At 48.3% G+C, this 23,612-nt stretch overlaps 1 protein-coding gene across 2 annotated transcripts in view; it reads right to left on the bottom strand.

The window, feature by feature from the left end:
• Positions 1–3,010: 3,010 nt before the first annotated feature.
• Positions 3,011–23,612, bottom strand: part of LOC125959747 (Kv channel-interacting protein 1) — a 29,786-nt gene continuing 9,184 nt past the window's right edge. For both annotated transcript variants that reach the window (XM_049692658.1, XM_049692659.1), the window contains exons 3-7: positions 7,688–8,607; positions 6,009–6,075; positions 5,839–5,909; positions 4,177–4,371; positions 3,011–4,102 (exon numbers count right to left, since the gene is read on the bottom strand). In XM_049692658.1, the coding sequence (XP_049548615.1) occupies positions 3,977–4,102; positions 4,177–4,371; positions 5,839–5,909; positions 6,009–6,075; positions 7,688–7,843 (615 nt within the window). In that variant the 5' untranslated portion in view covers positions 7,844–8,607 and the 3' untranslated portion in view covers positions 3,011–3,976. The remainder of the gene's footprint in view (positions 4,103–4,176; positions 4,372–5,838; positions 5,910–6,008; positions 6,076–7,687; positions 8,608–23,612) is intronic.

Below are 23,612 nucleotides of genomic sequence, written 5' to 3'. Positions count from 1 at the left end.
CGTAAACACTTATTGATAACCGGTTTCATTTATTTTAAACAGCAGTGCTAGGGTTTTTGTTCTCCCCGAATTCGTTTTTGTCTCTTCGTTCTCACAATGTACAATGTCCTCATCCAAACCCCCCAAATTCCCGCTTCCCGCTGAAAACAATCGTTAAAACGCATCCGCGATGAGTGTTGAGCAAAATGAATTGCCGACGGTGCCAATCACTAGACGCATGACGTATGATTCTCCCCCGTTTTTGGCGCAGGACTTCCCCACTAGCCAAATGGGTGGGGAGAGAGAGTTCCGGTTGCCGTAAATGTCTACCATTCAATCCCCGTCTCTATAGACTATTGGATCTGCATGGCATTTCGTTCGTTCGCACCATGGGTATGTAGGGATAGTAATTAGCTCTACTGGTTGCTCTATTGTGTTATTTCAACAAAGTTTTTTTGCTTCGCGGTTTTTTCGTATGCCGATTCATCGGCCTCGCAATGCAACTGATGCAAATGGTTTAACGCGCGTTCTACTGTTGTTATGGTTTTTGTTTTTGCCTCATTCCTCTATTTAAGTATATTCATATTTCTTTATATGTATATATGCATGTGTGTGTGTGTGTTTTGTATATATATAAGTTCGCCTTTTTTTCTTTCGGACGTTTGTTACTCTTCATCACTAGTTCTTTTCGTTTCTTATGCCTTGCGCAAGCGACTTGCGACTTCTTTGCCAAAATCAATCAATCAATCAATCAATCGTGGCATTCCTTCCTTCCTTCCTTCCTTCCTATTAGTAGCTAATACTTTGGTGGGAGAGAATTTGTTTTACTTTTATATTTTTTCTGTTTTCACTTTTTAGCAACTTGAATCTTCCGGCGTTATGGTTAACCACTTCACCATTTTCTTCTGCATCTTCAGTAAGCATTTGTTATTCGATCAATTCACTTTAAACGCTACTTTATACACAGGTACATTCAAAAACGGTTCTCGAGTTTGTCGAGTTTACAAAGTGAAGTGTTGTATTTGGAACGTTCAGACTTGCCTTCGAGTTCGACTTTAATTTTTGCTAGTTCTATGAGTGAGTTTCAATTCGCGCCCTGCCCCGTACACAGTGGGTGAATGAGTGACGAATCAACGCCAAGGAAGTCGTGCATTCGAAAGCGAACTGATTCCACCGAGACGAGTCAAACAATTCCGATTTACGCACCTCCTTCACGACTCCAGGTGGATGAAATGGAAGGGGGGGGGGGGGGAAGGGAACGTGATCAGGACGAGAGAAATGCAGCGCGGTACGCCATTCGCTGATTCTTAATTGACAGAATGATTTCGTTTTGATTCGATCCACCCCGGACTCAAATAGTGCCACCTTGTGGTCTGGATCATCGCGATCATGTAGATCGCCGGGGGATAGGAAGTAGGATGCTGCGGGGAGGGTGCAGATAGGATGATACTGGCTTAGTTGGGCGCCTTTACATCCGGCTCGCCGTGTATAACAGTCAAGATAACAGTAGAAAAATAGAGCTCATTTGAGGTGTTAGTTTCACAGGCAATACTGGCTTCGATTTCGGAGCGTGATGGTGGTTTTTTGCACGGAGGAATATGGAAATGTCGTGCATGCGATGAACTCGACAGGAACACTTCTTACACCGAGCATATTCTGATGAGCAAAGATGAATCATTGTCTCATGTGTGAACGCATATCGATTATCGAAAAAAAAAACGGGGAGTAAGTTCACGCGAAATCGGAACCCAAACCGGATGAGCGTAATGACGGTGTGTGTGGTTGTGAGTGAGAATGATTTGATAGAATGCAACATTAGTTAGTTAGTTAGTTAGTTAGTTAGTTAGTTAGTTAGACACCTATGGAGCTAGTATGCAGCGAATCGTCTCTCAGATAAGTATTCTACCCAACAATGGCGACCGTAGGCAAGCACGTAGGAGGAGCTCACTAGAGATAATTGCTTGGCCATGCAGCTCAATCTACTGCGGCCCTAACCTACCTAAGTCAGCCTATTAGAGCAAACAGTTCCTATGCAATTACAGGCAACTACAACACAGCACGAGCTCAGAGGGATAATGCCAATAAGCGTTGGTGTCGCTGGAATGCCACCTCTCGTTGTCTGTTTGATCGTTCACTCGCACCTTTTGCTGCCTTTTTCGCTCATCTAAGAATCATAACAGTTCTCTCCAACTCACCTAACTGGCTGATGATGGCATCATCGATGCTTCCAAAGGGTAACTGCACGCACACACACACACGCGCGCGCACACGCAAACACCATCCACCGAAACATCCATGCAAAACACACGATACAAACAGTGACTCCTTACAACCCACATCTCCCAACCCCCAACACGCCGTGATCGTAACAAGTAGTATTGGAAAACAATGAGAGATTAGTAATATCGGTTGGTTGGTTGTCGTTAAAATTGTCTTTTTGACTTAATTTGGCTGACCACTGCATGTACCTCTGCTTCCTTCCGCCGCATACATTACTCAATGTTATCAACAACTCCCATTACCCATTCATTCCGTCGCTAATCTACTTATAACCGAAATCTTTTGTTTTTGTTGTTTTTTATGCTTTCTGTTTGCTCTTTATGCTACTACGCAACTACTTATGTAGTATTGGTGTTATGTTGGTTACCTTTTCTCTTTACTTTTGTTATGTTTGATCGGCTTCTGTCTCATTGTTTTTCATGTTTCTGTCTGTGTGTGTGTGTGTTTGTGTGTTATCTAATCGTGTCTCATGTTGTTACTGCATTGCACATATGCTGCATCTTTGATGCGTTTATACTAAGCTAATGTGTTTGCATTTGCTGTTCACTGTATCCTATGGAATGTTGAACATAAGTCGAACGTCTAATACTGATGGCCATCATTCCGAAACGCTTCGCGAAACTGTTACTCGATTACTATACATGGCTAGTTTGCAAATTTCGGGCACAGAATCGCGTATTATCGCCTATCGATCGTTTGCTAAAGACATTAATGTGCTGCACCTTGACGATAGTGACGAGTAGTAGGGCCTTTGATTACTCGGAACGGGGTCTTCAGATGGGTAGCATATGTGTGTTTCAATTCACAGTGATTCGAAAGAGAACGTTTGAAAACGGCATTGCCACGCGGCATTACATCTAACAGTCGCTGCCGCCACCGTCGCCGCCGCTGCTTGGCTCCAATAAAATCCCTGTACGAAGCAGATTGAGTTCTCATCGATCGACGCGTCCTGTACTAAGCACTCAACACAAGCCCGAGCCCGAGTGAACGATTGTCTATTGTCAACTAAGCCTTTTCGGGGACATCTCTGTAGGAATGGGACAAGGGGGCACTGTCTATGACTAAGCAATGGCGGTATGTGGTTGTGGTACTACGCTGCTGAGGCGATTCCTACGATAACGCGCAGATGGTTTTGATTGTTAAAGAGATCCTATTCCCTCCTTCACGTTCCGCTCCTGACCCGTACGGTGATTTCGCCGGTTTTTGGGCGTAAATCGCTCGCATCACGATCGATCACGTATTGCCTTGCACGCTATTGTAATCTACCGTTCCAGGCGTGGATTTGTGATGATACAAACTATACAAACTATTTAAAATTCATCCTCGAATACTGCCTTAACTCGACGTTCCCTAACGTAATGTATTGCTTTCGTGTAGATGTGCTGGAATGTGATATGGAAATGGGGATGCAGAAGCAGCAGTCTGCTATCTGCCCTGTACTACTACTACTACTCCTACTACTACTACTGCAACTTCTTAACGGACACAACACACAGGACCGAACGCAAAGGACATGAGAACCGAATGCTAACCTGGAAGAATTGGATTACGTTGGCGAGTGTGTACTTGTCTGTGGCTACCACAGAGCCGATCGGTCTCAAAATGGCCCCCCCACACACACACACATACACAGACAAGGTCCTTAGAGATGGATCAACGCGAAGCGCTCCAGGTCGGGTTTGCGCGAGCCCGCGTACACACTGTCGGCCGACGGTCATCAAAGGCAGTCAAACATTTGCAGCGACTTGGTGATGACGTCATCCTTCAGGCACGCCTCTAGAAACTCCTCGATCGTGATGATACCGTCCTGGTTTAGGTCCAGCTTTGCAAACACTCGATCAACCTACGGTGTGGAATTGGGATGGGAAGACAATCAGAGTAATTCAAGCGACGATCATTGTGCCAGGGAATACTTACCTGTTCCCGGGCTTTCCTGTCATCGTCCGGTTGATGGGGCCGGCGACCCATTAGCTCGTGCACGGCCGTTATGATTTCCCCTAGTTCTCCGCGGCTAATGCACCCGTCACCGTTGATGTCGTACAACCGGAAGGTCCACCTAAGCCGTTCGTACACGGATCCTCGCAGTAAAGTTGAGAGTGTAACCAGTAGATCCTAGCGTATAAGGGGGGGAAAGGTGATAGAGATCGAGCCATTTGCGTTAATGAGCGTCACGCGAGAAGCGATTTGGGTAATTTCCTTTTGCTGAGTGTTGAATTCACAAACCAAAAAAACCCAAAAAACAATTGCCTGTAAACCCAACAATCAAACGACAGCAAACTATTAGGTTAATCAAAAAATGATCATCATCAGCGCGATATGGTGCGACGATGATTAGCAAATAAAGCGCGAGCGAGCGATTAAACAACGTGTTTACCAAAACGGAACACGAATTGCAATTAAGCATGCAAATTGATTGCCTTCGACGCGGACCGTTCGGCATTAATATTGCTGCTGCTGCTGCTGCTGCTGCTAGCCATTGCCACCGCCACTGCGGAAGTGTGGTCTAAGTGGTGTTAATGATATTTCTCGCGCGAAATAAATAATAAAACGAATGGTGAAGAGCGTGAAGGAGAGGAAGCGAAGGGATGGGGATGGGCAAGCACCGTTGGTGGTGGCGCCACGAGGTGGATAAGCAAATACTGTAGCCGAGCAAGTACAGCCGTGCATCCGAAAAGGCACAGCAGAAAGCGAGAGAAACAGCGAGAGAGGGAAGGAAAACTAATTATGCTTCGAAATTATGGCATCGCCATCCGGATACCTCTCCGTCTGCCAGAGTGAGCCATGGCAAAACTAGCCAAGTCATTCGCGACAACCAGTCTTAGCAGGCCGTTACCGTGGTAGGCATGCCGGTAGGATTCTCGTTTTGATTTCGCTAAAACTCCCAGTGGAATGCTTAGCAGGCACGCAAGGGTATTGCCGCTGGCGCTGGCATGCTGCGGACCTAGAGCACCAATAATTTAATTTTCAACCAACCTCCTGCGGGGGTCCTTGCGAGGAACGGACGCCCCAAAAAGCAAAACTAAACGTGCGGCTAAACGTACGGCTGAATAATTAATTGGTGTTAATAGCCGAGTCACTTAAATCGAACTTTGCGTCCGACCGTCCGTCCGTCCGTCCGTCCGTCCGTCCGTCCGTCCGTCCGTCCGTCCGTCCGTCCGTCCGCTCCAAGGCGAAGGCAGGCTCGGCTCAAGGGTGACACGCACTTCCGGACCTTCTTCTCCACCCGGTACCCCTCGGTTCCGGTACCGTGACTCGTGGCGAGACTGTCAGCAAGAAATGAATCTTCTTGATGCTTCGGCTACGGCTGCGTGGCGTGACCCCCGGAGGCCAGCCATTGCGTGCCGGAGTGCCATTGTTGGGGACGCATATATCTGGACGAGACGCGGCCGCGACTACCCCTTTCGCTTCCCTCTCAGTTCAACTAGGTGTGTGTGTGTGTGTTTTTGGGGCGATTGGCGCGCGTGGCGCGTAAATGCTCGAGCACCAGTGCCGTTTGCGTGTGATGCCGTTTAGCTGGCGCGTCGGTGAGAAACTGTTTCCCAGTGGCCCGGCATACCAGCATAATAAATGGCAACTTACCCGGAAGGTAATGGATCCGTTGCAGTTGACATCGAACGCTTTGAACACATAGTGCGCGTAAAGGCTGGAATCTGAAAGCGAGAACGAACGGATTTGGGTGTGAACAGAGTGGCTAATGAGTTGATGATTGAGGTGCTGGTCGCCGCTGCACGCATGGCCACCACACTTACCGTGTGGGAAGAATTTGGCGTAAATATCCTTGAAGCTCTCCTCGTGCACGACACCATCCGGACATTCCTGGAGCAGGAGAAGGAAAAAATCAATTCAGAGTGAGCGAGCTGTTGTTCTATTCCTCATTCTTATGCTGCACCAATTCATAGTATAAAACAATCCATTTCCTTCTCGATTTGCATTCTCCTCCTGCGATTGTCGATAGCTATTGTCCCCGAAAATGTTCGATGATTTATTTATGCGCGCGCGAACGTTTGCAGCACAAAGTACGTGACCAACATATTCGGAAAAGTGGGAATTTACAAAATACCCTACACACATACACTCACGTGATTGACGTGACGGGAAATTGATTTTTTTTCTCGTGGGATCTCGCTGCTAGTGGGGAGTGGGTGACATTTTCTACTGGAGTATGTGCGAGAGGCGGCAGGATTGCATTTGAAATTTTGTTTGCCCAACAGCTATATTTACATGACATCGCAGATGGTATTTGCGAGGAGCCCACCGCGCGTACGTACGGTTCAACTGAGGGAAATGCATAAATGCGCGTACGCTTTTAAATAGAAGCAATGTTTGTGTTTGGTTTTCGTGAATGTAAAGCTAATAAATCTAGTTTTTCGTTTGCTTAACAGTGACGGTACAGGTTGGGAATACATTTTGGAGCTTTTATGAGCGCCTCGCTGCTTGAGTTCAAACAGAATGTCAAGTGGTTGCGCTCTCTATTGGGTTTGGCAGGCTTAATTTATATTGACTGCTTTCGGACGGCCATTGCCGGTGAAAAATTGTTTTTGAATGATACCACGAGCAGTGTGTGTTTGTGCTAAAAAATTGAGTTGAGATAAATAAAGAGTACATTACGAGCTACAGAAGAGTACATTACAGAAGTTGGGTAATTTTTAAGTAATAAAGTTATGTTTGCTAATTGACTAGAATTAAACTTGAACAAATCTAATAGCCACGACTAAATATTAAGGATATCCTAGACGAACGCTACTGAACAGTATTTTAACTTAGATACACTTCGGATCATAGCAAACACATCATGCGACATCATGGTAGTATGATGAATAACACCACATAGTAAGCTGCGACTTTTAAACGCGACTCAGTAGCTTTTGTGTGCGTCTAACGTTTGGAGTAAATTTATATTCATCTTTGGTTGTAATTTGCAGTGTTTTGTGAAATAATTGTCAAGAAAAGTATTCTGTTGTATGTGCACTATAGTGATATCGTGAAGATTACCATCACAATCTTCAATCAACATTCTTAGAAGCATTCTGAGCGGCTTCACCGTGCCAGACGTACCCCGCCCTATCCTTGGCGTTCGTCTTAACGATTTCCACCTCGAAACAAACAACAAAAAAAAAGAAAAGCGGCTTCACCATCATATTACTCAGTTACTTGATTCCCCTATGGGCACCACATCCAATTACGAGCAGTAAAGCAGTAAAGTAAGTATATGAATAGATGCTTCCTTTCCGTTCAATCGATTCACCACATTAGGAGTTCGGTGATGTGTTTGTAAATCGCACCGGAATCCAAGATTCCAGATGAGTGCCATCGCTAATGGGGATCGGAAATGTAAAACTCTCTCCACTGCCTTCCTCCCCCCCCCCCTCCCACCAACGCTAATGGATGAATCGAACCGATGTCTGCGCGCAGGGTTCACCTCACTTACCGTTTTGAAGCCCCGGTACATGACCCGTATCTCCTGGCGGGTGAACTTGGTCAACCGGCAGAGATCCTCGAGCGCAACCGGAATCGGTTTCGGTGCCCGGGTCGGCTCTAGCTCGTACACCACCTCCTCGATGGGGCTGTCCGGTGGGGTGGCCATCTTTTCATCGACCTAACCGGCCCCGAAAAACCGCAACCGCTGCCGGAGCCGGAGCTGCTGCTTCCCGAGGGGCCTTTCAGGCTGCCACGCCCAGAACTCACACACACACACACTGGCTGGCTGGGCGATATACACTTGGGCCGGTCAGACCGTGCCAATCGCAGAGTGGCTATTCAAAAATTCAACAAAATTCCGAGTCTCGGCCGTCGAATGCCGCCAAATGGTGAACTTTAATTAACTTCCGCGCTGGTCGCCGGGAATTTCACTCCGGACAGTTCACTTGCAGGCGTTTTGCACGCGAAAGTTTGCTGCTGGAGGCTATTTTGTTTGCTTGCCTAGCTTCCCCCGGGGGCCAAGGTTTGCAGCCGACACTTCTGAGGAAAATGGTTCCGTTCGCCGATGATTGTTAACTACTTTTCACCCGACCGGTCCGTGGCTCCTAGCAACGACAGGCGCGGCCACTGGGGACCGTGATTGACCGTGAGGTGTTTGCTCACAAAGTCTGCGAAGGTGTGCGATGGGAAGGTGTGCGAAGGAAGCACCATTTGCGTCAGTCGCTCGCTGAGGACAAAGTTTCTTTGCTGGCAAACGTACGGCGAAAGGTGAACCGTAGTGTAACCGGCCGACGGTGGCAGACAGGTATAGCGGCTCGTTCGATCAGGATTGATTTATGAGTTTTTGATATGGAGCTCCGGTGTAGTAGCACCACCTTGTAGACCAGATGCTGACTTGACGATTCCTGTCGATTGCCGTGAATCAGTGAGCTGAAATGATGGGAGAAACATGAATATTATTAGAGCTTTTGAAGGGAATCTTCACCCGGTGTATGATTGGATCATTTGTCTTTGGAAACCGCTTTGGAACCGGCTGACGAAGACCATTTGACGAGTTTTTAATTAGTCTTCGCACATAATTTGGCTCGATGGGTGAAGTTGAAACCGACCGACAACACCCCCCTTATCAGACACTTTAATCCCAAGAGAATAGCCGGATAGGCACCGCCGTTGAAGGGATCTGGTGAGTTTGATGAGTTTTCGTCCCCGACGCCTAATCGCCGAATAATGAGATCGCAATGAAAAACTCTCACCGAGCACCATGGCAAGGAGGCGTATGAATATGATCAAAGTACTGTAGCCGTGCCTTTTGTGAACCTTTTGGAAATTTGAGCTCTGGATTTCTGTAGCAACCTGACGCACAACCTGCTGCAATAACGGCTAGGCGTCACGTGGCACGTGGAGAAAGTGAAAAGCGAATGAGACATGTCAAACGAAGGGAAATTAAATTTTAACCGCAAGTTAATTTGGCCAAACCGGCCCAAGATTTATGTTCGCGAATGGGCGAAAAGTTAAAAAGCTCATTTGGAAAACCCTGGTGCACGGGCCGAGGCCTTGGGACCATTTCGTTCGATTGCGCACGTTCCTGAGTGAACCGGCCGAGCGAATGGTCTCGCACGGCTGGTTACAATCTGCGGGACTAAAATGGAGAAGTTGATGAGAAGATGCTCTTGAACATTGCACAGAGGAGGTAATAATGTTGCAAAGAACATTTTCGGCGACTTTCGACGGGCTTAGGTCAGCGATGTCAGTGGCAACAGCAGCAGCAGCAGCAGCAGCAGCAGCCGGTTGCCGGCTCAGGTACCTTCAGCTGCCTTGTGCCTTGGCATACTTGAGCACCGAAAAACGTGTTTAACAAGAACGTCAAGACGGCGGATGGTTTCATAATCGTGACCTCGGTACGGCTCACCAGTCACACACATACAAGCATATACACACCGCAACCGCGCCGTATCTCATTCCGTGCCGTTACCTTCGTGATGTATAACCTACTGAGGGTGAAATTGTTGGAGACTTTGAGGGAGCAAAGCCTAAAAAAAAAAGGAAAAGCACACTTGGCCGTAACCCGGCACCAAAGGTACGACGATGATGATGATGATGATGATGATAATGATCAAAGGAGGAACGTTGGAAAATGTATTTTACAAGAGGAAAAAGTTGGAAACTTTCCAAAGTACTGTTTCTGCTGCTGCTGCTGATGGTGGTGCCGACTTGCTACAACAGATTCCTGTTTCAACGTCCGTGAACTTTGACGCAAATACGATGCACACGGAGCACCACGGAGTCTGCAAGACGACCACATGAATGCACCACAATCCTGGCTACGAACGACTAGCGGACGTCGAGGCTGCATGCTTCTGCCATGAGTCCGAAAATTCATTATTGATCGTCATCGGCGTGTGCGTGCGTGTTTGCGTTGTTTGCCACACATTTGAGGGATGCCCGGGACGAGCTTTTAATTGCAAACATCGGCATGTGTGTCGGTCAGGCTGGTTTCCGGCCTGCCACCACTGACCGCTGGCTTTGACAAGGGTCGTCCCAGGCTCGGGTCTAACAATCAAACGGTCAGCCGCAAACCGGACGCGAGGAGTGAGGCCCGCTCGGATTCAGGATTAGCCTGCCACGCAGACAACAAGCTCTAACAAGGCTATTTATCCTGTGCAGTGAGAACGATAACAACAAACCATACCGATCACACACACACAAACACACACACCTACACAGATTTCACCATTTATCTTGGTTGGTTGCATGCCCGGCATGGCCAGGGAGGCGGTTGCTGATGTTGGCAATTGTATTGCCGCCCCCTCCACGAATGACCGTTATCGTGCCTTGACAGCATGGATAAGGTTATGGGGAATGATGCAATCGAAGGTGTACATCCCACGGCCACATGGTGAATTACACTGTTGAGCACCGTTCGATAGTCATCGTGGGACATGGATGCTTCCATGTTCCGATTGGCGGCCGGTGCAATGATGCTCAAGCAACTCGAACTCCAACAGTGGTATGAAGTTGGATTGGATGGTTAGGAAGTGGGATTGAGATTGTATCCATTTTGTTTTGTGGGGGAAGGTGAGGATCCTGAGGAGGGCCGTTTGCACATGACTAACAAGAGCTGGAACATGTTGGATTGCTGTCGATTCGTAATTGATTAGCCGTGGCCACACGGGGCGAAAACTCTAGCGCAAACGAAAAAATTAATGCCAAAACGTTTACGCTTTCCGTTTACATGCTGTCAAACGATTATTGGTCCGTGGAGCGTAAAACCTAGAGTAAAAGCTGTTTGCAAACGGAAGGGCTCGCAATATGTTCTATTTGTGGTTTACATTGATAGATAGTGATCATTGCTAGTGTGTTCAATCCTTTTCTTCCACAAAACGATTTTAATTTCCTCAACCCGGCCACGTAAACATATCGAAGCGTAAACGATTTGGCATTAATTTGTAAATTTGCGCGCAAATTTTCGCTCCGTGTGGCCACGGCTATTAGGTGATGCAAGTGGTTGAAACTGGAGGTTCAACTGTTGTCCAGGTACAATGTTCCAGAGACTTCTATCTTTGTACATTCGGTTGGTTGTTTTGTGCAATTGGAATATAATGAAATGTTTATCAGTTTCTCCACAACTTGAATGTTCTATAACTTTATAAAATCAAATAGAATAGGTAGCAAAATGTGCTGTATCGTTCCACATGCAAAGAGCTACAATATGTTCCAAAAAGTACACGAGAGTTTTGCATAATGTTGATAACGTGATCATCATCATTACGGTTATTAACAGTACACTCAGAGGATCACGACTAAAACAATTTCTCGGGGTTTTGATTCTCCACACGAAACCCTCGTGAAAGTGACGTTTGGGGGAGGGAGTGGTGGGTCACAGTACGCAGGTCACATGCAGGCAAAGGTCACGCCTAAAACTCCAAAAACCGGTGCCAAAATGGAGCGCATGAAATTGAATGAGCGTTTTCAATTAGATTACGTTGGCCACGGGTTTCCCAGGATTCCCGGGTGCGCCGGGTTTTACCTCGCCATTTTTTTTTGATACGCGCTCGCTCGCTTTACGCTTTGACCTTTTTAATTTTCATTAGACCTAAAGGGCCGACCGGCGAGCGAGCCAAGAGCGAGAGAGCTATTGGGTGCGTTCCCGGTGCCCGGTATGCTGCCAGCCTGGCTGCCTGTATGCCTGGATGCCGACAGTATAGTAGGGCACATGTACGACTACCACGGTTTGGGGTGTCGAAATCGATAATCCAATAACAGGGAGTCGCTCGGGATTCGACTGTGGCGCGCGCGAAGTGCGAATCGCAAATTACATTACGAAACAGGATATTGCTTCCAACACCCTGGCCATGCTTGACCGTTCAGTAACAGGTGATAACTGCTGTGAATGAATGTGTCCGTTCGTGATGAAAGCATAAATCATGATTTCGATGAGCAGAGAGGTGAATGGAGTGTAATAATGATAGGATGAAAGATGATTCAAAATAGTAATGGAACTGTTACTGACTGTTGAAAAAATGATGATTGATTGGCTTGATGTTCGTATCGCTACAGCAGCAGAGTTGCCCAGGAAGTTAGCATATACCTCGACCTGCATCTTGCACAAACCATCGCATACACACATGGGTTTGCACATAATTCCATCGATGCGACAGCAAACGTGCACTCGAGTGTACACTTCACCATTTACTGCACATTCATTTCAGGATTTTTATGGTCCCGGTGCAGCAACTCCGGACCTGGCGCCAGGTCCGGATGCTGCGTTGCTCAACTGCCAACTCCCGATTGCCACAGCCTACCGTTTGGGGTGTTCGGAGCCAATGGAAGCAAGAGGGCCATCGTCGCGCCATGGTCGTTAATGTCTCGGGATGCCCTCTCGAAGGAGCACCGGCACCAGTGTGTGTTGCCAGATTTCCAGAACATCGAGTACAACATCCAGCTTCTGGCGACCTGCCGTATGGTCTGTCGGCTGTATTTCTCCATCTGTGTGTGTGTGTGTGTGTGTGTGTTTATCATTTGGATGTTGAGCTACATCTGGGACATACGCGTGATAGTGCGGCTGCCGGAGCGGACCTCAAACGGATTCGTGTGCTCGGTTGTTATTTCCCATTTTCACATGCCATTTCCGGTAGGTGCCGGACTGTCACTGGATGCCACAAAAACGCACCTCGATTCGGTCCGAATTTGGGACCGGCGATGGGCCGGTAGACTAGACTGCACATCGTACGATGAGTGGAATGTTTGCGAACGAAGTTGGACATGTTTGTAGTAGTTGATTAAGACAAGGCCTTTCGTAGTGCAGCAGATGGTTAGCATAGACCACTAGGGATACCGCAACAGCGGCAGGAGTTGTTGGAGCTTTCCAACAAAGTGCTCATAAGTACGGTGACACTGATGTATGGTATTACGCAGAAGAGCAGGTGGCATCGGGAATATTGTTTGCCATCTAGGATGTGCAACGGCTTATGCATCATGCTGTAATGTAATCTCATTTTTCACCATTGGACAAACACAGTGCATATTCATACCGAGTCCAACAGCCTTACAACATTCCTGGAGTTTCGTTACGTTTTCACAAGGATAACGAATGTTTAATCTGATCTGTCCAGTGTAAGTTCAGTTGGTGTAACCAGGCGTGTCGTCAAGGAAAATGGAGGACCCAGTGGAAAATCCCCAAATTTGACACCCGGATTAGCATAATATTAATTAGAATGCATTCATTATCGGTCTCCATTTGGGTTCTTGCCCCAAAAATTGACCAGCAAATTTGACTCGCTCGCTGACCTGACTCGCAACAAGGTATCGCCATAGCCTGCTCAACAAAAGGACTTAGGCGGTGCCACGGCAAAATCGTGCATCACCTTCCAAGGATCGACGCGATAGAATATAAAGTACAGCAATATTCGAAGGCCAGAAAACCAAGAGGGGAAGGATGGTCCGACTAAAAGGATAATATTGCCAAAAGAAGGTGGAAATAACTGTCAAACCCCGAAGTTGTTCGCACCCGTTGCGTTCCAGTGCGGGGTTTTGGGTAAGAAAGGGGAGGGGGGGGGGGGCTTAGAGCGAAGATATAGAGACATTACAACACGAGCTCATCGCTTATGTGTGGCCGGCACATTATGCAAAGCACAACAAAAACCCCAAGCCACGATTATAGCCTGGTTAGGGCGAGCTATCGGAGCGAGGAGATGATGCGGAATTGGCTTTTTACTACGGCAACTACTCTTTTCTTTTGCGAGGGAACGAGTTTGCCGAGTCCGATCGTTGGTCCGTAGCGTAGCAAACGCCGTCTTGAGGGCTCCTGCTGGGTACGGGCACACACACGCACACACACACATACAGAAATGTCACAAAGAGTTTCAACTCCTTCGGTGCTACCCTACGGCCACCAAAGTGATCCGTATCCGCGGGCAATGAGATGCAAATCGAATTCGAGTTGCCGACTATCTTTACTTCTGCTGCTGCTCCAACTCTTCTCCCGGTCCCGCCGAGCTCCTTGAATCCGTGGTCCGCCAAGTGTCTGGACGGCCCAGAAGTGTCTGGATAAAAAGAAAAAGAAATTGAAAAAGGAAAACGGAAAATCCCTGACCACCATGGGCTCCCCGGCTGTCAGTGGAAAATGGCAGGCTAATTCATAACAGCGAAAGATAAGCGGACGCGCTAAACCGTGCCAGCGTTGCTTGCGGCACTGGTTGGAAACTTTGTCCAGTGCTTTGCTCCATTCATCAAGCGCGCCGCGTTGCGTCGTGGTCGTCGTGCTCGAAGCACCGGAAACGCGCAATGTCCAGGAGGTTTTAATAAGGCGGTTCCATCGCGCTATCAGCAGCCAGGCGTGACCTATCGGTTTTTGGTCCGTCGGTTCGTTAGTTGGTCGGTCGGTCGGTCGGTCGCTCGGCGGCCTGTCAGTGCATCAAATTGGCAATAAATAAAGGTGAACGATAGCCGGCAAATGGTAGTGTCCGGGGCGGGGGAGGGGGTAGTTAATCGCCATACCGTGGAAGTGGTTCAGTCCACCAGTCCAGTGGATCATAATGCTGAGACAGCGTGGAACGTGATCGCGTAAATGGAAGCCTTCGCCTTTATTCTTACATGAAGTGTGTATGGTGTATCGTTTGGCGTTCCTCGTCCGTTTATTTGCTCTGGCTATCTTCTATGTCCAAACCGACACACTGTCGTGTTTGTGTTGCTAAAGCTGCAATGATGGTCTACGGACTTCGATGAAAAGGCGATTCTCTGCGATCGATATTGTAAGTGGACTTGTGGTGTCGTTAGCTTGCTACCGTGTTTCGTATCTCTCTCTCTACAGATCCTATTATCTTTCTATTCCTCGTTTTCCATTTTCTTCCGGTTTTTGTTTGCCAAAGTTTACTTGAAGTTCCAAGCATATTTCGGATTCCGTCTTCGCTGGTTTCATCGGGCGAAGGCAAACAAAAACATTCAAAAAGGGAAATATGGCTCGCAACATTGATATCATGGCCTCGAATCCCCTTTCTACGTCTTGTCAACCGGGCAACAAAAAAAAAAAGAAAAAACAGTTGCGATACAAAATGGAAGAAAAAGATACCATCTCGATGTCCTCGCTGGCCGGTGTTAGGAAGAGAAGCGAGACCGTTGTCGACCTTTCACCATTCGCCAAAAAATAGGAATTAAAAAACCCGATGGAAGGAGGGAAGGGGAGAGGGGGTGGAGAGTGAAATTGATTAGAAAATGAGAAAATGTATAAGCCGGAGTATGGTATTTGGGAGGAGTGTGGAGCGTTGCACGAAAAACGCGGTCCGATGATGAGAAAAGCCAACTCGACCGTGGTGAAGATCACCTTCGTGACAGAGGGACACGCACACACACACACAACCACCACACCACAAAACCATGACGTCGGTGTCCTCGGTTTCAAAAAGGGAGAAAAGATCCTCACTGATGGCACCACGAGATGTAATAATATCCAGCTCAGCATGAGAAGGATTTCTGCTTTATGCACACTATGCGCATATTAATATCCCGCCGGCTTCGTGGGCTTCGAAACAGGTGATGTGGCCGAAAATCCTGGACCTTTTTTCTCGATTAGTCAGCAGGACAAGCTGGAGCCGAAGCCGGAATCGCGATCAACATGAAGCGGCTTATGTGTGAAAGTTTGACATGACATTTCGGGCCACCTATAGACCTGTGGCGGCGGCTTTGGTAACCAAAAGATTCAAAAGGTACAGACGTGCATGACGCAGCGCAAACGTACAAAAAGCGACCGACGCCACCATCGGTCATGACCCCGCCCTGAGGAATGGTGTCATTTCCCTGTCGTTTCAAACTTCAAACACAACTGATAAGCCACGGTGCGATAAAGGTTCGATGATTTATGAACTTCTCCCCTTGCGAACCGTGCGCCTCCATCGCCCGCCATTCGGCGCTTTGTTTTTCTGCGAGGAAATATGTCTTAGTTATCTTGGTTGTTTTTTTTTGTCGTGATTCGGACGTAACAGAGACGTCTCTTCGTTTGGGCCGGATTTTAAAGAGGAATCATTTCTCTCGTCCATTGTGACGCGTGGCGCTGTGAAATGAAGATGGATGGATGGTTGGATGCCAGGCAGCAGCAGAGGCCTGGTTTGTGATTCGTATAATTTGATGTTCTACCATTGCGAGCGAAGCGCAAGGAGCGTGAGATTGAATTATCTGCTTCTTACTTTTTCTACTCCGCGCGCGTGTTCTATTCTACCGCCAGCGAGTGGCCAGTGATCCAGCGAGCGCAGCAGAAAGCGCTTCAAACGCAAATCTGGATTATGTTGGAATTGCAATTTTGCGTAAAAACAGGCTTACATATCTGCATACCGTCGCCATGTTATGATGCTTGTTAAAAGAGAAGCGGCATTGTCAGCAGCGGCCAAAGAAAGGTCGCCACTCGGTGGTGGGTCGCTAACAGCGAAAAGATGTGAAAAGATAAGAGCAGCAGCAGCAGCAGTTGAATGTCATCCGAGCATCTCGACCCCGGAGAGGACGAGCCAAATGGGCGTACTTCCGGGAAAAACCGTAACGTCGGGCGGTCTTGCCCTCCTCTCGATCCGGTGCAACCCGAGAAGAGGGTGGCCGCCGGACCATGTAATGCGCGATGGTTTCGATGTACTCCCAGCTGGCACATCGTAAAAGCTCATTAATGCTTCGCCAAGCACTTAGCTCAGCCGGGACCGTACTGTACGAGACCAGGGTGTGTGTGTGTGTGTGTGTGTCGAACATGTGTCCGCCCGTTCGTCGTCCGTCGAAGATGAGACGCGCGCGCGCGCGATGCTTATTGCACCCGCGGGAATGCCCGGGGATGGCAGCGAGGGCGAAGCGAAGTGCTGCTTGCGTCACCAACGTTGGTTCGTTTACCAAAAATCCTGATATAATTAAAAGTTGCTCACACCACCAGCACCACCACCAGCACTCCATGTCGCTCGTTCGTTGGTTCGTTCGTTCTTGTTCGCATTCTCCAAAAAAGGGACGCGATGAAAACCGGGCAATGCTTTCGATGAGAACGGCCCAAAAGGCGAGCCCACCACCGAGCCATTGACTGTCTTTAAGCGGAATCCGCCCTGACGTCAGCAGCAGAGCGATCGCTCTGCTCGGTCTGATGCGATGGTTCCGGCGCGGCCCGGCGCAGGCCCGATGGCTAATTATAATGAAAATTCCCTTGGTGCGGGGTGTGTTGGCTCCCGGAGGGGGAGATGAATTGATGAGCCCCGTTCCCAGACGGTCCTGATGTGGTTTACGATGAGCCAAACCAACCACTTCTAAAGCCCGTAAAGTGAAGTGAAACTATGATTAGTTAAGCGCTGTAAATGATGCTTCACTGAAGATTGATTTAAACAACTCTATTGGCGGGCCGTCGGTGCGGACCTTGCTCGTGCCTTAGCTTCCTGTAAGTTAGAGGGGCCTTTGCCAACAATAAACTGATGAACATATGCCCTGTACAAAGGACACAGTGTCCCATATGTGTGCGCCGGTGGGTTGGCTTGAACATTTTGCCCCGAAACTTTTCTGAACTTTTTCGGGACCAGCTGTACATAGGAGACGGTTTTCATGAGTGGAAGTATAATAGCCTACAGGCTGCTAAAACGGTGATATGATTTTAACGTACCTATTATTTATTCAGGATACTAATAAAAATAAATATATTGTATCTTCAAGGACACAATGTATTCGTCAAAATACTGGCAAGGGATGCGATGTTTTGGCATTACCTTTTTAACTAGATTTAGAGCTTCAAAAAGTTGCCATAGATCGTTTTAACATTGATTTATCTTCTCCATTTTTAGAGCAATTCGAAGTGAGAAAAAAGTATATAAGCAGGGATTTTGCTGCCTGAGTTATTCATGTTTATTATTTCTAGCAAGATCGAAAAAGCGAATTTGGTATTAAATTGAAATGAAATGAAATGTCTATCATACTTTAAGTGGAACCTCAAATTCGCCGCCAACAGAGCATTGCTCTCTTTCATTCGGGCTCCACGAACCCACAAAGGGTTTTGCTCGAGCTTCACGGCGATGAATAAGTTGCGCGGAACGGCTTCAAGTTTTCGCATGCACAGAAATGGCTTTTTACTCTCGGCTTTAGTTCAAGCATTGAGAATCGGGAACCCGTATTTGCCAGTCACAGTCTGGTTGGTATGGTTCAGTTTGCACATGTTATTCACCTTCTGCTCCAGGCAACGGGGAGGGGACCACCTTGGCCGGAGTGAGTTTTTAAAAAGTGAAAAATTAATTTCCTCCACTGCAACTCAACTGACGGCACTGGCGGCGACGTTGATGAGCTTCTTGTTGTGTTGCGTTTGTGTTTGTGTTTGGCGAAAGCCCGCGAATGGACCTCTCGCGACGCTCGTCCGCTCGCTTTCTCTGACGGAGCATGAAATTTTAATCTCCGTCTGATTATCACACGAGCCTGTCCTGTCTAACGTTGGTGGCCACCATGGGCGTCTCCGAAGGGGATTGTGCCGAGAAAATGTGCATTACTCCCAGGCCCTCTCCTCCCGGGTGGTCCTCACGCCCATAGCGAACGAAACGTAGTATTTGCTCTTTTTGTTTTGCTTTCTTTCGACCATCAGCATCACCTTCGTCGTCGTCGTTCTCGTCGTCCTCTTCGCCGTCGTTGTTGTTTAGGTCCTTGGTTTGTTATTTTCGCGCCCCACAGGTCCCAGCTGGGTGTGCAAGTGAGTATGCGAGCGCGCGTGTGTGTGTGTGTGTGTGTTATGATTGTTTGCTGCGCTAATGGGGACGGTGATGGATGCTCCCCTCCCCCCGGGGAACGGTGGCTACAGTTTGTTTGCTCGGCACTACCAGTGCGGCTCTGACGAGGCGTTTTGGTTTGCACGAGAGCCTAACCGAGCGAGTGGCAAAGCACCAGATTAGCCTACAAACAACCGGAAGGCCACGGTGATTGTTATGTTGGATTAGTTCTTTTTTTTCATTTTCATGAAAAGTGTTCTTATTAGAATCTTTCTAGTTTGAGTGCTTTTATAGACACGTCACGTACTTCATCCAAAGCTATCTACTTCTGTTAACATACTTTGGTAATACGTTAAAAGTAGCATTGCTGAGCAATTACTGAGTTCTCAAAACAATTTTATCAACATCATTCGGGTATCCCACGGAGCGCATAGAGAGCGCAGTTGAACGCCTAATTGACTGAGTAAGCCTTTGGTTAGGTGTGTGTGTATGTGTGTGTGTATGCGCCACGCTATCGGTTCCGGATGGCCAGCCTTTCACCATATCGGACGCCCATTAGGGCTTCGACAGCCGATACTGCAGTGACCAACGCCGTGCACGCCGGACAAGCCTTTTCCATTACAGTGTTTGGACTGGGAGCCTGGGGGTGGTGGTAGGCCTGGGCGATTGTTTCGATTTTTGATTTCCGCGCCACACCAACACCAATCACGATCAGAGCGCAACGGACCACGCGGTCACGGTGGACCTGGATGGGTTTCCCGTAAATGTTTAATGGACTGAAATTGATTTCACGCCCTTGTCCACCACCGTGGCCATACTGCTGCTACTGCTGCTGCTGCTGGTGTTTATGTTGTTGATGATGATGACGATGATGATGTCGATAAAGTGAAAGTAGCAACCTCAACGCGCGGACGCGGCTTATCCGGCTTTGCTCGAGTCGAACGCTGGTTTTAGGGGATGAGACGATAAGCGCCGCGCTCGCGCCGTACACCGTAGAGTTCGGTGGGTACTTGGGGTGTGTGTGTGTGTGTATGATGTGTAATTTGAATGTTGGTTGGACGGCCTGTCGGCGTCAGCGTGACAGGTGACTTGGCATCGTCGGTCTAATCGTCGGTGGATTAGGGAGTTCGTTTCGCCATCGCGCTAATTGGAAGGCGGAAAGCGGATAGCAGTTGACCAACGATTAGGAACGAGTTTACTTAGCGAGTTAAAAGGAGTGGAGTTGGTAAGGTGCATAATGTGCTGCAATCGAAGTAGGTTATTGTTTTAGTGTCGGTTCGCTGGAAATATTTTCAATCGCAGTAACGCTGGAGAAGTATTTCATCTTCAGTTGTTAGCCGAGTCTTGAAGAAATATTAAGCATTTCTCAATAACCGTGATCTTAAGAGTTGCTCTATTAAAAAAAGACTTTCAAAAGTAGTAACCTCCATAGCCTAAGGTATACGCAATTGAAGTCTTCTATCTACCGATTCCGGTTGTTAAAGCCGCAGCGTTGTTTGATCTGGTAACCTCCACCCCCCCAAACTGTGCCAACATCGCTCGAAAAACGAAGCTAGCGGACATTTTCGGGGGCTTCTTGCCCCATAAAATCGATTGGTCAGTGGTGTGTCCCCGGGTGCCAACCAATTCGGGGCCGATTGCCGATCATTATCATCAAACTAATCCCAAGCGAAATCACGTCACTCCCAAGTGTCTCCTTTAGCGGAAGCTGAGCGACGATTGAGGCTGAAAGGGAAGCGCTCCAACGAGGCAGACACCAATACCCTTTCCTTCTGTTCCCAGGGAAAAACTTTTTTAGCCTACAGTAAGCAGACGTTCGTGGACGCAGCTTGCGAGAAGAAGCGCAGAGTGGCGCTTGTCTTCAAACCAATCCAATCCATGGCTCCTACTGGAAGGGAATACTTTCTTCGCCTTCAATTTCCTTCGAACGCAAGCTGCAGAGGGGAGGGGGTGGGGGTTCATTGGCACGAATGAAAATCGAAAGCACTTCGCCCACGAAAGGATGTGCTGGTACGTGGTCGGCGAAACGGTTGAACTTTCTTGGGAAAGTCAAAAGCCCCGGGATCATCAGCAGCAGCAGCAGTGAGCCCGAATTTCGGTGTCCTATTTACCGGCTACCGGGGAAGTGAAAATGGATTTTGTTCTCCAGCCAGCGGACCAGGTCCCGAAGGAGGGAAATCCATTTCGATTTCGATTTTCCCTACTTTTCCTTCCGCATTTTCTTCTAGCCAACTGGCAAGCATTTGCAATTTGCAACCACAGCTGTGATTGTGAGGTTCACTATCTCCTTCTTTTCAACGCAATTCCGCGTACCGACCGTACGACAACCGACAAATGAAGAATACCTATTTCGGTCGGGCGCGACCGATTGAAATGTGAATGCGCCTCCTCCGGGACGCGCCCACTGTCCAAGCGTGTGACGGTTGGACGAAGAAAAATGATTCTAGCTGATTGAATTTCCAAGTTCGAACGTCGACGTTGAGCGTTGATGGAGAGAGCGGCCGATGGAGATCGATTATGTATTCGATGCGGGGTTTCCGACGAATTTAGACATTTGTTTTTCGGTGGAGCATCCGAACGGCCGAACGTCCCTCTCTCCCTCCCTCTGATGGTTACGCATCAACGCAGCGGATGCCGGTTGTGCCCACGAGTATCGGTTCGGTTCGGTACGAAGAACCGTGCCAAGTGACCCGGAATTAACGTATATGCTGGTGAGTCGTGGGGGAAAGGAGCGACCGTTTGATAGCTTTGATAGCCGATAACCGGGGAGAAGGAACAAAGAGAGAGAGAGAGAGACAGGGAGATGGAGAGAGCTTACGCGTTGATGGCCATCGGAGTGGCAGCTGGGTGTAAGTTACTTCATTAAGCCTTTGGTACCGTGTCCAGACCCTGACCGGACGCACTCTACGTCTACGTTTTGTAAGTCTCTGTTTGCTTAGGATGGATACTGGCGTGTGTTTGGCGGTGAGTGTTTTGAGCTCAAAGCAGTGGCCTAGGAACCGGATGGGCCTTCTGGCTGTCAGGTTGTTGATGGATAGGTGGGGGGAGAAACACGCCCCCCCCCCCCACAGACGTTGAGGTCCAAGTGATCCACCCACCGGTCTGTGCACATCCCTCGGCGGCCTTCCCTTGGTTGCGGTTCGTAAATATTTGATCCAGGGATTCTGGGCACTTGCAGAAAAGACCAAAAGCCCCGGTCCGGACCGACCGTGGCCCGGGTCTTCTTCGAGTGCGAACAGACAGAGGAGTGAGACTCTTTAATCGATTGAATGCCGTATCCGCGAGGGCTTCATTTTTCGGTGAATAATTCACAAAATCATCTTCAACCAGGCTCGGCGCTCGGTCTCGGCTTTGAAGTGAGAGGAAGAGGAGCACGGGCACGGGCTCCTCCACGTGGCCAACGACACCGAAGCCAACGCCTCGAAAGAGGAGAGAAAAATGGTAAATTAATGATTTTGCTCCCCACCGTAACAAAAAAACACCAAACAACGCGGCCTTGTTGGGCTTTCGACCGTGTGGCCTGTGGCCGTTCCGTTTGAAGTGCTTCTTCCTTGCGTCCTTCGTGCGCACGGTAAACACGGCGCCTGAAATGGTTCTTTTTCTGCGTTGCGCGTTTCTAACCTGCTGCTGCTGCTGCTGCTACGAGAGAAGCGGTTGATTGATTGGTTATTGATAATTAGATTTGCGAGATCCGTTCGGAGCACTCGGAGCGGAGGGACCGTACTCTCCGTGCCTTCTTTGTTAGCCCTCGCCGTTCACCACAGATTCGCCATTAAAGACGTCAAGTGTTTTGCGAAAATCAATAACGATCGGCCAACGAGGCCAGGTCTAATCCGGTATCCTCTTCCAGCATTGCGTCCCTCGTCAATAATCGAGCTCATGGAAAAGAGTGGGCGGCGGTGGTGGGTTGAATTTCCCTCAATTTATTGCCATTTCCATTGTACCGCCAGTTGACAGGCTATCCCGGGCCAAGAGAAGTTTCAATCGTTCGTGTTTAATGACATTTTAATGTTGAAACATCCTCGGCCGAAGTTCTATGCAAATTTGTCAGGGTGCTGCTTCGCTCGTTCGATTACTGTTACCGATAGGCAATCCAAACCGTCAGTTGGCCGGGGAGGTGTTGTGGGGAGGTGGCTTTGGAGTGCGACTGGATTGCTAATGAGATGGCCGAGATCGGAATCGGATTTATGCGAACGATAATTGAGCCTAGCGAGTGATTGAAGCGCATAAGCTAGAGGGTGCTATGTTTGGCTCCGTTTTCCCTCCATTGAAATCAGATCTAGATCTAAGTAGTCTGCATGGCGTCTGCATGATGCCAGCACTCTGGTTGCTTTGATGCTTACTGTAAGGGCATCGAGCTACTGAGAAAAATGAGGAAAATTTCACGGACAAACACAAAGAGAATGAATGGTGGGATTTTCTTTCCGCAAAATGCCCCATAAACGGCACACTAACACGTCTCTGACAACACCGGCCACTCCGGATGAAAAGTGAGGTATTAAGAGAAAACATATTTCACCAACAGTCGCAGACGAAGCGCACGAAGCGATAAGATAAGCGATCAAGTGGATGGTTTTAGGAATGCTTTTGCTTCATCAAACAACTCTCATAAACATCCATCCTCACATGAACGTTCTTCTACTAACACAAAAAAAACAGATGATCGCTCCGTAGTGGTCTCTCGAGTCAGACATTCTGGACGAGGGGCTTATGTGCTAATGGCGAACACTTAATTATCCCATT

Source organism: Anopheles darlingi, chromosome 2, assembly GCF_943734745.1.
Source record: "Anopheles darlingi chromosome 2, idAnoDarlMG_H_01, whole genome shotgun sequence".
Taxonomy (NCBI): domain Eukaryota; kingdom Metazoa; phylum Arthropoda; class Insecta; order Diptera; family Culicidae; genus Anopheles; species Anopheles darlingi.
Note: the sequence above shows the minus strand (reverse complement) of the source record. Positions and strands in the feature narration are given on the sequence as shown.